General features: G+C 41.5%; 1 protein-coding gene across 1 annotated transcript in view; it reads left to right on the forward strand.

The window, feature by feature from the left end:
• LOC100741078 (transcriptional coactivator YAP1) overlaps window positions 1–8,819 on the forward strand; it is a 15,238-nt gene extending 6,419 nt beyond the window's left edge. Inside the window, exons 3-7 of the mRNA XM_012390583.3 lie at window positions 3,682–3,905; window positions 4,070–4,260; window positions 4,334–4,520; window positions 4,934–5,019; window positions 5,105–8,819. Of these exons, the coding sequence (XP_012246006.1) occupies window positions 3,682–3,905; window positions 4,070–4,260; window positions 4,334–4,520; window positions 4,934–5,019; window positions 5,105–5,200 (784 nt within the window). The 3' untranslated portion in view covers window positions 5,201–8,819. The remainder of the gene's footprint in view (window positions 1–3,681; window positions 3,906–4,069; window positions 4,261–4,333; window positions 4,521–4,933; window positions 5,020–5,104) is intronic.
• The last annotated feature ends 5,665 nt before the right edge of the window (window positions 8,820–14,484 follow it).

Genomic DNA, 14,484 nt, shown 5'->3' on the forward strand with positions numbered 1-14,484 from the left:
GTGTGTACACGCGCGCGTAACAGTTGCATCGGTAATATTATGCGCGTTATATAGTAATCGGTGTTTTCCACGGAACGAGGAGTAGGTCGTGCTCTTTTCCGCAAAGGCGTTACAACGTTAAGACGTTCGCATAAGGATCGAAGTTTTTACTCGACCACTCGACAGGCTAAAGACCCCGACACACCTGTAGACGAGAGAGAGTCTTGCGTTGCAAACACGAATGCCAGATAGGAGGACAAATCTCCGGGAATACCTCGAATGTATCGAAAGTTCAAGGCGGACCGAGCGTCCTCGGCGAGACTCGCTCTCGCCGCTTTCCGACTAACGATCACCGTTCTGTCCTTTTTCTGTTTTCTTCGTCGTTGATTTTCAAGCGACTTGCCAGGCGTTTTATTTTGTCAGCCATTCGAATAATAACTTATCGCTGCGGCTAATCGAAGTCGGAGGGGACTACGATACGTCGATTAGAAAACTATTTTCGATTGGACAATCTTTTCGAGCTCGTACAAAGGTTCATAGGTTTTTAGTAATCCTTGCGATATTCGTAGATTTTCTTCGATGATTTTGACGCGTAGTTAAATGGAAATTTCGTGTATCGTTAGAGGTTTCCAGTCGGCTCGTAAATATCATCTATGACGTCATAATCGGCCCGTGAATATTGTTTCATATTTGTTCCATGCGACGTGACGGCGATGTTCCGTTCGCTACGTACTTCGGCTACAATTTATGTACTCTCGAAGCGAAGATTCTCAATTGATACGCTGCGTGTCGTGTCTGAACGCGTAGCCCCGTTCATTCAAAGAGGCCTTTGCTTTCTCGCACTGTCTCGTATCGAGCGCTCGGTGTTCGTTATCGATGTTTCGCGCGCTTGACTTTGAAAACAAGGGATCGCCTCGATTTCCGAAACGAGCAGCCGACGCGACGCCTAGTCTAGAGAGAAGATGAAACAGCGTGGAAAGCGAGGAGGATGCCTCGATGTCTAGGGTTATCGAGCATTGTTCGTTAAGCGGTTCTGCTGGCAGTTGTTCGTTCTCGTAGGTCGTTAAAAGCATGTATTAACTCGGTACTTGGATGTCATTTTTGGAAGGGGATCGGTCGTAGCTTTTTCGAGGGGGGAGGGTGCTGGAGGGATGTAACGAGTATCGTGCATCGACGACCACGAGCACAACCACGACGACCAAGACGACGAAGACGACGACGACGACGACGACGACGACGACGAAGACGACGACGACGACGGGAGAGAAGAGCAGGCAAGCGAAAGAGAGCGTCGGTGCGAGAGTGTCTATTTACGAGTTGTCCGGCGCCGTGATGTCCGGAGTAAAAATACATCGTAGTCCGTATGCTGTGCGCCACACAGAAACCCTCTTGTAATTCTCCAATGCTCTCGAGCTGCCTGCCTGGCTGCCTGGTTGCCTGTTCGCCTGCTAGCCTGCCTGCTAGCTTGCTTACTTGCTTGCTTACTTGCCTGCCTGCTTGCTTACCTCTCCCTCTTTTCCTCTTCTCGCTTCTTTCCTTTCTCTACCCTTGCCTCTCGGCCACCTAGCCCTCTCTCTCTCTCTCTCTTTTTCTCTCTACCTCGGACTCTCTTGGAACGCATCCAACCGCTCCCGGAGAGACCCGCGACATGTAGCTTTTGGAACACACCGCCGTTCTGTATTCTGCTATGCCACCGCCGATCACGCATCCTGGAGATAGATTTTCAATTTCTTTTCCTTTGCCCCGTTGTTCTTCCTTTCCTTCCTTTTTATTACTTTAATCGTAACTATACGATTCTTCTGTCATTTTTTTGATCAACGAGGAAACGTGAGTTTCTCTCGAAGCTGAATCGATCAGTACGATCGAATCGCAGCTGGGGAAGGATAGGAGAAGGCAAAGAAAAGCATCGCTTTCGAGAGTCGTCTGAGAAAAGTTCATCGGGATGATCGTTCTGTCCGATTTCCTTTCGTCTAATTGGATCGAGGAAAGCGTCATTCAGCGAAAGTTCGGAGGGAAATTTGACATTTTCTTGACCGATCGACGCGATCGTAAACCCGCGTCTCTGCCGTTATCCGGAGATCGCGTCAGAGGAATCGACGAGCCGTGTTTTGTTCGTGTCCTTCTCGATCCGTGGCTGCCCGGTGACGGATCTCGGGAAACGACGCAGCTTAACACGCTCGATCAGATATATCTCGATTGGATAATGCTCTTAATGTTAAAACTACGTCAAACGCGTTCTGTTCCGCGGGTATTATTAACCGTGTAAGAAGATTTGTTTCTCGCTCGGAAATACTGAGAACCGGTGCACGATATCCCGATGCGGATTTAGACAACTTGTTTATGTCGTCGCCGATGACTTAAGCGAAACGCATTAAGTCATCGTCCATGGAATGCAAACGAGTGACACTTTTGGCAAAATATAAAGCGGGCTGAACTCTTCTGCGTTCGTGGTGATTCGAGAATCGGTGGCGGCTGCTGTTCGAGGAACTCGTGACAAGCGATTTGAACGTATTCGTTTAAATGGTTACGAGAATTATCATTGGAAAAGCAATCTTCTTCCTACGCGTCCACGAAATTTGCCACGCGGATGAATCTGTTGGTTGATGGTTCTGGCCCGATATACATCGCCCGATTGGGAAATTTCGGTGTTCGAACCACGGTGTCGTATTAAGCGTGCCGCATGTTCGATCGTTGTCTAAAATTTCTATGGAGTCAGGCAAGGTAATCGGTTCGCAAAGGTATTCGTTTCACGAAGGTAAATAAGAGCGGCGGTCGTGCACGGTGTAGTGTTTTCTACTTCCTCCCGGCTGAAAAGTGACACGTGAGTAAGGTAAATACGTTAGGTAGAGGGAAGACGACGAGATCGGCAATCACAGCCATTAGCTGTTATTTTTGTCGACCGAGAGACGACGTAGTGTTTTCGTGCCGAGTAAAGCCGTTTCGGATAAAACGACCACGACTCCATCCACATCCCCGTGTGCTAAGCTGCTGCCGTTGCCGAACGATGCTTTGCCATTTAATTAACCACGATGCTCGTCCCGCACGGTAGGAGGAATTAGTTGGACGATCGAAGAGACGCTCCGGGCCGTGCGTGGCTACGATTTCAAGGACCCATGCTACACCGTTTCGTCCCGTATCGGAGCCAGATCGCGGTGTGTGCGGTAACTTCTCAAAACGGAGTTCGGGCTCATTCGTACGCAGAAACACACGGTACAGCTTTTGCTGCCGTCTGTTTCCGCGAAATGCTTTAAAATACGATCATGATGTGTTGGAACGTGTATTTCGTGGCTTCTTGTTTCTTAACTTTTTGATTCTTCGACCTGCCACCGATCACGCGACGAATAAATAAAGGAGACGAATCCGAACGTTTCCGCGAATAACAGAGCATAACGTTTCGATCGCTGTTTCGTATCGACGACGAGATCGTGACGTGGAAGAACGGTACAAAGTGGTTTGATCCTTGGGGAAATTTCGTGAAATACGTTTTATTCTCTCTCTCGAGACGTTAAAACTCGTATGCTAACTACCGCTAGGCGCCTGCTGTTACTCCTTCGCGTCGTCTTTTGAATGGAACTATTTTTAGAATGCGCCTACTATATGTGGATAACTGTACGTGCCGTGGCGTATTCAGTTTCTGCACGGGGCCACGCTATACGTACAAAATAGCACGACGTCTGAACGTGTTATAATTTTATTTTCCAGCCACCTGACGCGAACCACGACATGGGAAGATCCACGAAAAACAGCGGCAGCAGCGAACGTGGCAGCTGTGGCTGCCGCCGTCGACAATGGGAAATCCTCGACCGGCGCTACCAATTCTCTAGGTCCATTGCCCGACGGATGGGAGCAAGCGCGTACTCCTGAAGGAGAAATCTACTTCATTAATCATCAGACACGTACCACTTCGTGGTTCGATCCAAGAATCCGTAAGTTTCATTGCGATCGACCCACTCTAAATCGCGTAGGTTGCTTCCAAAGGTCGATCATAGACGAGTGTCTTTATTTTCATGCGAGAATTCGTACTTCTCTTCGTACGAATTGTTAAACTTTTACCGGATATTGTATCGAGCTCCGTTATGTTTTGTTTTAGCTACACATCTACAAAGGGCTCCGACTTCAGGTGCGATGTTACCACAAAACTGGCTTCAACAACAACAACCCACAGGTGGTGGCATTCAGAGTAATCAAACATTGCAAGCGTGTCAACAGAAACTCCGTCTTCAGTCGTTACAGATGGAACGCGAGCGTCTTAAGCAACGGCAACAGGAAATTATACGTCAGGTGAGTACTTATTCGAGTGTTTGATCGCTCTCTTTTGTCTTTCATAATATCGCGCGGTCTTTTCTATCTGTAGCAAGAGCTTATGCTCCGACAAAGCACTACCGACGCCGCTATGGACCCATTTTTATCGGGAATCAACGAACAACATGCACGTCAGGAAAGCGCAGACAGTGGTCTGGGTCTTGGTTCTGCTTATTCTCTTCCTCATACACCTGAAGATTTTCTTGCAAACATCGACGATAACATGGATGGCACCAGTGGTAAGATGTTCTTTTATATGCGATATCGTCGCCCTAATGCTTAATTGTTCTATCTACATTCTTCAAACAAATTTAATTAATCAACTCACATATATCTCGTTGATATAAAGAATACAAATTTATAATAGTATGATGAAAATCCTACTTAGAAAACAACAAATATGTATTGAGTTTTTTTAAGTTCTACATACAATAATTTAAAATTTCATAAACCTTGAACACAATTTTTTCAGTTTATAAATCAGCGAAGATAGAATAATCAAGAAGTAAAGCGATAATATTTCAGGAGAAGAGACAACGGTCTGTTTTCCATAAACTTGAGCTTAAAGTTTTCCTTGAACATTATCACACCTGAACTCGCTTCGACAATAATACGGTAATATTAAAAGCTTTCTTTCTTTTCTCTTCTACAGATGGTGGTGCACCCATGGAGACCCCAGATCTCTCTACACTGAGCGATAATATCGATTCGACGGACGATCTTGTTCCATCGTTACAGGTATTTATTAAATCTTTATATATAAAAGTAGTTACAAAGACTGTTTCAAATATCACTCTCCTGTTTCTTGTAATTTTGTTTCCAGCTGAGTGAAGATTTCAGTAGCGATATTTTGGACGATGTGCAATCGCTGATAAACCCTAATACGACAAAACCTGAAAACGTGCTGACGTGGCTGTAGTATGGAGGAAAGAATTGTCTATGACAGGCAAGCAATTTATGAAATCGATTCGTTAAAAAAAAAATTGCAATTTCAATACGTCTAAACTAAATGGAACGATTCTAGAGGATCTTACCAGTAAAGTAACGACTATTCCATAAAAAAAAACGCACGTGAACGAGAAAAATTTTAAAGTTTAAGTAGAATGGAGCCTTAATTACAAAATGCGCTATGCTCAACGTATATACAGAAATGTCTATACAGAAACATTCACAGGGTGTCCTAGAAATGTTGACGATAATTCGGAAGATTATAGTTCTTATTGAATTCCATACTACGAATTTCTTGTTATATATCGTGCTTGTTGAACAATGAGAGGTGGTAAAAAATAGTGAAATTCGAAGCCTTAAAATCTAGTGTTCATGGCAAGCTTGTCGAGTCTTCCTGAAGAAATTTTTGAGAATGTTGAGCAGGCCGTAATTATCGTTGAGGCTTCTCCAGAAACTAGTTTTCTCCTCCACCATTTTTTACCACCTGCTGCATGGAATAATCGAAATTGTTGGAATTGAATGAAGAATACAATCTGTGACGTTGTATTTTAAGATTTTTAGGACATCTTGTATGTAAAAAATGTATTCGGGTCTTTCTCTTTCTCTCTTATTATTAGGGTATTTGAGTGTTTGTATGCTTGTATGCGTGTATGAGTGCATTTGTCCCCACAACATTTTGTATATAAGTTTGTATTTCTATACTAAAGCATTGTACGAGAGGGAGCGAGAGAGAGAACTGAATATTATTCATTTTATTATGAGTAATAATATTTAATGTGCGTACCGTTCGGGTCAATGGAGGAGAGCGCAATGAATGGAGAAAGCTCGATATACTTCCCGATAGTATGGAGTAGACAAGTAAATTGTTGTTTAATTATATTTATATCACGTTGGTTTACAAAAGGAATCTGATATCATGACATATCAGATTTTTTTACGATCATGGATCTCGCATGTGATTTAAATTTAAAAAGAACAGCGTCATACCTGATGTGTTCACGGAGTTTGTGAACGTACATTGAAAACTTGTGGAATGAAATAAGGACGAAGTGCAATTATTATGAAAACACTATGTACAGAGAGAATGGAAGAACAAGAAGAAAGAAAGTATGATGTTCGATAAATGATATTTTATTCGATATTCATCGATTCATATAGCGGTGATCTTTATATGATGTTTACGGAAGCAACGGCAACGTCTAAAAGTATCGAAGCATTTTTAACACACGGACACTTGTCTATACTTCGAAGTTGGCATACGGAACAAGTCGTGTTACATGTATGATTCAGATTCGAAACAGATTTCTCCGAATCGCATGTGTGTGTGTGTATACATATTGACACACATGTACACCGCAATCGAGTGTCGATAATGCTCAGACTATTTTACAAGCGATATGCTTAAACGAAGTGCCTTTTCTTTGCAATCGATTAGAACGACAATATTGATCGTCATGTTTTAAAGCAATAACCGTCCGTCTATACGAGATGTTTATATGAACATGTGGTAATTGTTAAAATAGACAAACACGTTTTTAGACCCTTTTAAATACTTTGAAAAGGGGAACACAAAATGAATATATATATTTTTTTTATATGTAAAGTCTATACCTGTTACAAATTGCAGTTATTGGTATTTTGAAATCACTGTTAGATTATAAAATTCTCTTACGTTTTATACTACATACAGTTATATTATGGACATTAAAAAAGGAGAGTATATGATGTTTATAGATTACCTTTAAATATCTTTAGCCTTAAGGATTTTTCGCGTATTTCTTTCCCTTAGTTCTTGGGGATAAGAAAATTGAAAGAAAAAAAGAGGCCGTCAATCTTGTACTTTGTATGTTCCTCGCGAAACAACCAGTAGTAATGGTTATTATCGAATAATCAAAGCGACATGGTAAAGAGGAGACGTACATGTATATTTAGTTACATGGCAGCTTAAGTGTATACATACGTTATATAAAGAAGGGAAAGAAAAAGAAAAAAGAGGAAAAAAAGTGAAGGAAAAAAATATCAGAGGTTGACGTAACTTTCTTTTGTTAGTCCGAAATAATGCGGCGATAACGTTGATAAGTACTGTACCCCAGTGATAACAATCACGCGATCACCAATTTTATCCGACTGATCTATTCCATGTTTTACGTTTTTTCTTTCTATAGTTCGAAGAAAGAGCTGTTATCTTTCTCAAATAATCAAAACATTATCTTGTTAACGTTTCCTTGTTAATCATCGAATTTTCATTGTTATCGAATCGTCACAGTTACGTCTGCCAACCACGGTCGTTCATCGAAGATCATAGAATTTCATTGATAAATTAAAAGAAAGAAAAGAAATGAAAACACAAAAAAGGTGGAAGGAAAAATCCGTAAGCTCTCCTGCCTTTTCTCTCAGTAAGGAAAAGTTCCGGAGACGCAAGTTAGATTTTTGTTTTGTAGTTATTCGCACGCTTGGTTTTATCTTTTATACTGCTACAACGGTAGCTGTGCGAGCAGCACGAATATTCGACCTCTTTATTTTTTAATAAAGTAATAAAACGATCATGTAATATTCGTTCGATATTTGTGTTACTATCTGTATTATTCGACTGAAACTTGGAAAGCGATCGCTGTATAGTAATTACGTGTAGCAACACAAAACACGGTAGACTTAACGCTCCTGTTATCTGCATTAAAAATCATTGTAAGAAGAAAATTTTTATAATCGTTTCATCGCGATCTTTTTTTGATATTAGACATGATATATATATATATATATATATATCCTTTCTCGAATTACGAGTATCTCTTGTTTCCTTATTATCGGTATATTAAACGTTTCTGTATAGCAATATCGTAACGATTTTAATGCGAATGGCTATATAAAGAATAAAGCTGTTGTACAAACGTATAAAAGAAGGCATTCATAGTTTGAGAAGTCTATATCGATAGTGATTTTAATCATGTCGGGAGGCACAAAATCTTTCTTTCTACTATCGTTGTCTACTATGTTTTCTGTTCATGGTTATTATGTTCGATCGTAACGCGAAGCTTGTATTAAACGCGAAGATCTATTTTCGAGTGCGATCCAAAAAAGTTACCATCGTTAACAAGGATCACGAAATCGTTGCGTTACGTTACTCTCGTTGCGACAGCTTCCAGGCGTGCAGGTCAGATACATTTAATGTATTATTTTTATTGCTAGTTAACGATAATATTAATATTACCATACCGTATCTTGCTTTTAGTCTAAACTCAATTTAGTTGTTATGTGTAGGGGCGGGGGGAGCATCGCGTGGAGGCGGAGACCTCTTACAAAGTGCCTTCAATTTAACGTGAAGAAAAATAAGTGTTATTTCACGAAATGGAAAGCGTTTGTTAATAACAGTCGAATAACAGTAACAGAAACCGAAAACAAGTCAAGAAACTCCCCTTGGGTGACATCCATAATATCTGAGATTATACTACGAGAAGCAATTAGTTGTTTAATATCAGTATTTATATATGCTCATTGGCAATAATTTGTGACGTACACATTTTTATATCGGTAACAAGTGCCTTAGTAATAACGATAATGATAAATATATTGTTTACTTACGTACTGACAAACAGTGTTATTTTTCTGTACTCCTAAACATTGCTTTTATTTAATCCGTTCCGTATACGCCTCACGCTCAACTTTCCGTTCAAGCCATTTGGAATTTTCATTGTAAAACGAATAATTAAAAAAAAAATTAATTTTTACATCATTAAAAAATATTACGTAGGAGCATCCGACTCGTCTAATAGAGTAAATATTCAACCATATGTTTGTTAAAACAATTTCTTAAAAATTATATTTATTCGTTTGATATTAAACAATACACCCTTTTCTTGTTAATTATGTTTTCTGCATTATTAAAAAAATTGTATAAGGCATAGGCAAAAATATTAGAAGCAAAACTATCAATCGTAGTAACGTGGAGCGTATACGCCCCACGCGGTCTGAACGGGAAGTAACCAAAAATTAGTCCTGCACAGAACGTGTTAAACCATACGTGTATTTCTACATCGTAACATATACATATAGAATTACCTATATGCATATGTACGTAGATGTAGTGAATCTCGATAGGTATGTCCCATTTACCATCGTCCCACGCAAATTGCGAGGCATCCAAGTCTCTCATTTTTCTCTATGTACGTCCTTGCGTTCCCGATTTGCCATTGTTGTTAGTCACCGCGACCGCCTCGTTTCGTAGTGGAATGATCGATCGACAAAACGAGAGGAAAGCGTAATGCTTGTTCGATGTGTTCTTTTTTCACGATACCTCGGATCCGAGTATCAGCCATCGCTGTTGAGACGGGATGGAAGCGGCAGATTTCTGATTTGGCAAGGGGTGGGATTGAACGGCGATAGGGAACGAACGGTGGCAGTTTGCGAGGGTGGCTACGAACCCCATGACGTCCTGCGCGCTTCACGAGTATTTTTATGGATTCTTCCAAATGCGTTCGATCATTCTAAACGTAACTTTCTATTTAGGTATGCCCCTTCGTTTCTGCGCATACTTAACAAAACTAATTCTTTTCGAAACGATGTCCATAGAGTCTAGAAAATTTATGTTTTTATTGCTCCCTTAATGGAGAGGACGCTACCGGATGAGGGAGTTTATTGAAGAAATTGATTACTGAAAAATATATTGATATTTTTGGCTTCGACCTAGAACATTTAGTTTTAAATGAAGTTATTCTAACTCCTGTTGGGGGCTTTCACTGTTTAGTATTAATTACCGATTACCGACATAAACAATTCCAGGAAGGTGTGCTGTGAAGCTTTATTTCTGATATATTTATGACTACAGGCCAATTAAGAAGATTAGGAACAGGCAATGGAAGCGAACGTGTAAATGGAAGGTGTTATTTCAAGATAGAGGTGAAAGTTTCTTCTTTTGCAAAATATATGTGAAAAAGAGTTCATTGTACTAACCAATAACAATAAATCACACTGGGAATACACTTTCTCTGTATTTTTAAGTAGTAAACAAAATTGTTTAAATGAATTCTTATCGATCAGTTGGCTTTTGAAATACATTTCAAATAAATTTATTTTGAAATTATAAAAATATTTAAAATAATAGGAAGTTGTTAAAAAGAAAATGAAAATAGAATTAGGAGTTCTAAGCGACTCCTTGTAATTTTTCTTTCAAACTTCCTATCGAAATAACGAGGGTTAGCACGCGCGAGGACTTCGGTTACAAACGTTTCTTTCACGAACACGTATACGGGCTAAAACCGCGTAGATCGAGTCGAGTAGAAGAAATGGTCTTCTGTCGACCGATAATAAAGCATTCGCGAGGACTGGACGAACATTAGCCACAGGATACCTGGGCTTTACCACACCTCTCTCCCCGCACCCTTTCAGCAACAGAAAACCTTCAGGTTTTTGAATTATCTTCATTTGTATTTTTTTGACTATGCTTAGAAACTTGTTCATACTACTCAAAAACAGATAATCCTTTGTGTAGGTCTGTCATTGGATATAAGTGAAAGCGTTATACCAGGAAAAAATAATTTCCCGAATGTTTTTTATTCAATGACAAAAACGCTAAGTATCGAGGTAAAGGATGCGCAACCAATGGTGGGCTACCGTAATGTAGTTAGGACTACCTGAAGGAAAAAGAGGAGTTAGATGGTGAGGAAAGTTCAAATGCTTTGGGTTAAAAATATATTCAAAATGGAGAAAACGATAAAGTAAAATACATTCGCCGATAATATAATAAAATCCACATAGTACCACATAGTTGCACCTGCTTCTAAACGTAGAAGATTCCGATGCAGCATGGTTTTTTGTCGATCGCAAAAACTCGATAGAAAAAAAAAAACGACTCCACACGCTTACCATGCTTTTCCCCTGTGATATACCGCGTCTAATAGAAGCAAAAAAGCTCCCCTTCTCTCAACAGGTTGATATCTATTGTGCAAGCGGGTTGTAATGCGAGATCAACGCTGTACGTAAAAAAAAATTAAAACTTCCCTCCCTGTAACAGGTGATCTTTTCACGGAAGGGGCGTTTTATAGCCGGCATCGTTGAAATCTCCGTTACCCTTCCACATCACCCTCCATCGAAACACTCGATCACAAACTACACACGCTTATAAGTATTATATCTCTATTAAAAAGTAACCTACTCGGTTCGATTCTACGTAGTTCATTATTTTATAATATTATTTACGTTGAATGCAGCTGTGAACGATGGATCAATGTTTCGGCAGCAGCTCCAACAGTAAGATTTTCTGGAAAAACGCGTGGCTCGTTAAGGATCGTCCATATGTCGGTATCCACGACCAGTCAACAATCGTACGATGACGTTGCAGATCGATCGATCGTCCCAAACGATGCGGATTTCATTTACACCGGGGGATTCCTCTTTTTTATGCGTATTTTTCTCTCGCTCCACGCTACTTTTCACGACCGTCCGGATACAGTGCATCAAAACGCGTTCTTAATGGCCACGATTTGGGTCCTTTGTAAAAACTTTCCGTTTAAACGTCGTTCCATCAACGTGTTGCTCCTTCGTCTTCGTGATTTGCAAAAACTCGCAAGTTACAGGAGGAAATGGGGAAAAAATAGAGAAGAAGTTTTCCAATGGATCCTGAGGCCCGTTTCATTCGATTTTTATCATTTTTACGAACAATCCGTTTGAACTCGTTCGAAGCGCATTTCCTACTTTAATGAATTAATTCTTTTTTTAAATGCAATAACGACGGCACAGAAGAGCTTCTGGTGATTAGTTAACAGCGTTAGAGAAACCGCTAATCCCCGCTGACATCCAGGGAGCTTAGACTAGCGATTAAGCGCAATGAGTGGTTAAGGAAGGTGATTCCTGCGCGGTTTCTCAAGCCGACGCTTGTCTTCGGGAATCCAGAGGAAATTTACTGGCACCTACGCGCGCGCGCGCGTCGAGTTCCGTGTTCCTTTCAAGATCGTCGGATATATACGTAAAATGGCTCTATAAATAGGATAAGAGAGACGCAGCTGAGGCGGAAAGCGGAAATCACGGGGAAAGCACGCGCTTGGGGTCGTATCGTATGTCGAGGCAGCGTAACAAAAAGACGAGAGAAAAAAAAGGGAGGAAAACTAGTAAGGGAGGAGGACGAGCAAGAACCGCGTCGGCACCAATGGGTATTTGATGTTCCTTTTTGCGGATTTTCCGAGAAATCGCTCGGACAGACATTTCGGTTACTTTCGATGGCCTTCAAAAATGTCAAATGTAGATGGAAAAAAACATGAATTTTTTATTCCTGAAATTATTCGTTTTTACCTTGAGGTAAAGGATGGGGTTTCAGGATTTTGGAAGAACGCGCGTGCGATCAAACACGCGGTTCCAGGTACATACTCGGGTAATACGCGGGTATGAAGAGGATAAAGAATGAAAAAGAGAATAGGCGGTGAAAGGGGAAGGGAAAAAATGCAGCAGGGTAAGGACGTTTGAAAAGTGGCCAGAATTAACGCGTGCGCCTTGGCCAGCCTGCGATCTCTCTTTTCTCTCGCCTGTCCACCCTTCATACTTGCGGTGCCAGGAGGGTGCAGTGGCCCCACGCTCCGCCCTTTGAGGGCTGACTTGCCCCTCGCCAGTCGATACAAAAAAAACCCTATAAATGAAAATGATCAGAGCTGCACGTGAACGCCACCGTTTCCTCGTTTCGTAAAAACGGAATCCGATTACGCGCTTCCATCATAAATGATGCTCGACCGTTATCCGGTAGCGTAAAGCCGTTGTAAAGCGCTACGGATTACGTTGTTGTTTACTGTACGCCTATCCACCACGATGGTAAAAGGCAAATCACTACATTTTGCGATCTAGAGAAAGCAAGTACTAAACAACAACAGTACGTGATTCATATCGTAGCTCGCTGGTGCAAGTACTGGACAGTCTAACCTTTTGCTTGTTTCAGTGAACGGTCGCAATTTTTGCGATCAGTAAATACGTTGGAACGTTTTGTTATTAGGGCCGGCCAGTCATTAAGGCCGCACGCACACTCGGGGTGTCCGATTTTCTGTAATATGGGGTGAAAATACGATTCCAGACTTTCTCACCCGGCAATCGTCGCGAATTTGGCAGAACGGACGGCTGCAGCAGCCGTTTTCGAAAATCTTTTCGCTAGCTAGGGCTGGAATCTGGCTGGACAATGGTCACGTATGCTTCCATCTATAAATCTTGCATTGTCCGGTGCTGATGTTTAGTCGCCCGCATATTAACCCAGGGGTGAAAAGGCCGCGCACCCGACATTGTTCAATAGTTGACCCCTCTCATGGTTCCGTGACCCCCGGCTTTCTTATTTATCAGGTTACGAGTCGCTCGTAACCGATCTACAATTCCGTCCTGTCGAATCTGGATCTGTCATTGGTTTCGTTCTCTCCCTTCTTTTTTCTCGCGTGTCCGCGCGGTGACCACGCGCCCTTCGCGGAAACCAGAAAGTCGCCGTTTCGCTTCGCCTCATCGTCGTATCTCCGATTTCCGAAAGGCATCGTACGATCGAAGCCATCGAGCATTAGCCATTATTAGCATTTTCAGATTTTTCAAGATCGCAAATATTTACGAAGGTTCTTATCAATTTCGATGGCAGATCAGTCCTCCAAGGTAATAAAAATCCGATGGATGGTCATTACGAAGATATGGTAGGCTCTCAAAGGGAATCGGAGAAAGAGACGAAGATGAAAAGACCGAGATCGGGATCTGTAAAGCGATCGTCGATCTCGTGAACGAGGCACGGGCCAGATGCCACAAAGAACATCTCGTATTATTAGTAATCCGAGAGGAACATCTTCAAAGGTGACTTCTAAAAAAAAAAGCCTGTATGCAAGCTAATATTCTCGTTCGATGACACCTCGTGCTCTCAAAAGAAGAGGAGACTGGAAAAAAAAATTTTTTTCATCGCATACACAGATCGATCCCCTTGTTACATTCCATGGGTGAGTCGAATTTTTTGTAAACCTGTTCCTTCCGTCTAATAATCTGTTTCGACTTTTTTTTCCACTACCCGTGCTCTCGATTCACGTTGGCTGCACGGGACCGTTTTATTCCGAAGCTGACAGCGGACTAACGATCCCCCGAATGTGTGTTTATTATACGCGATGTGAGTCGCGCCACGCGCTCGGAAAAACCAGTCGAAACGAGGAGGGGAGAGAAAAAAAGAAAGGAAAGAACAGGGTGAAAAAGAGAAAAAGAGAAAATGCGGAGGGATGTCCGTTCTTCCGATTTACGGGGAACATAAAAAGCTGGGGAGAAAGAAAA

Source organism: Bombus impatiens, unplaced genomic scaffold (assembly GCF_000188095.3).
Source record: "Bombus impatiens unplaced genomic scaffold, BIMP_2.2 scf_0815, whole genome shotgun sequence".
In the NCBI taxonomy this organism is placed as follows: domain Eukaryota; kingdom Metazoa; phylum Arthropoda; class Insecta; order Hymenoptera; family Apidae; genus Bombus; species Bombus impatiens.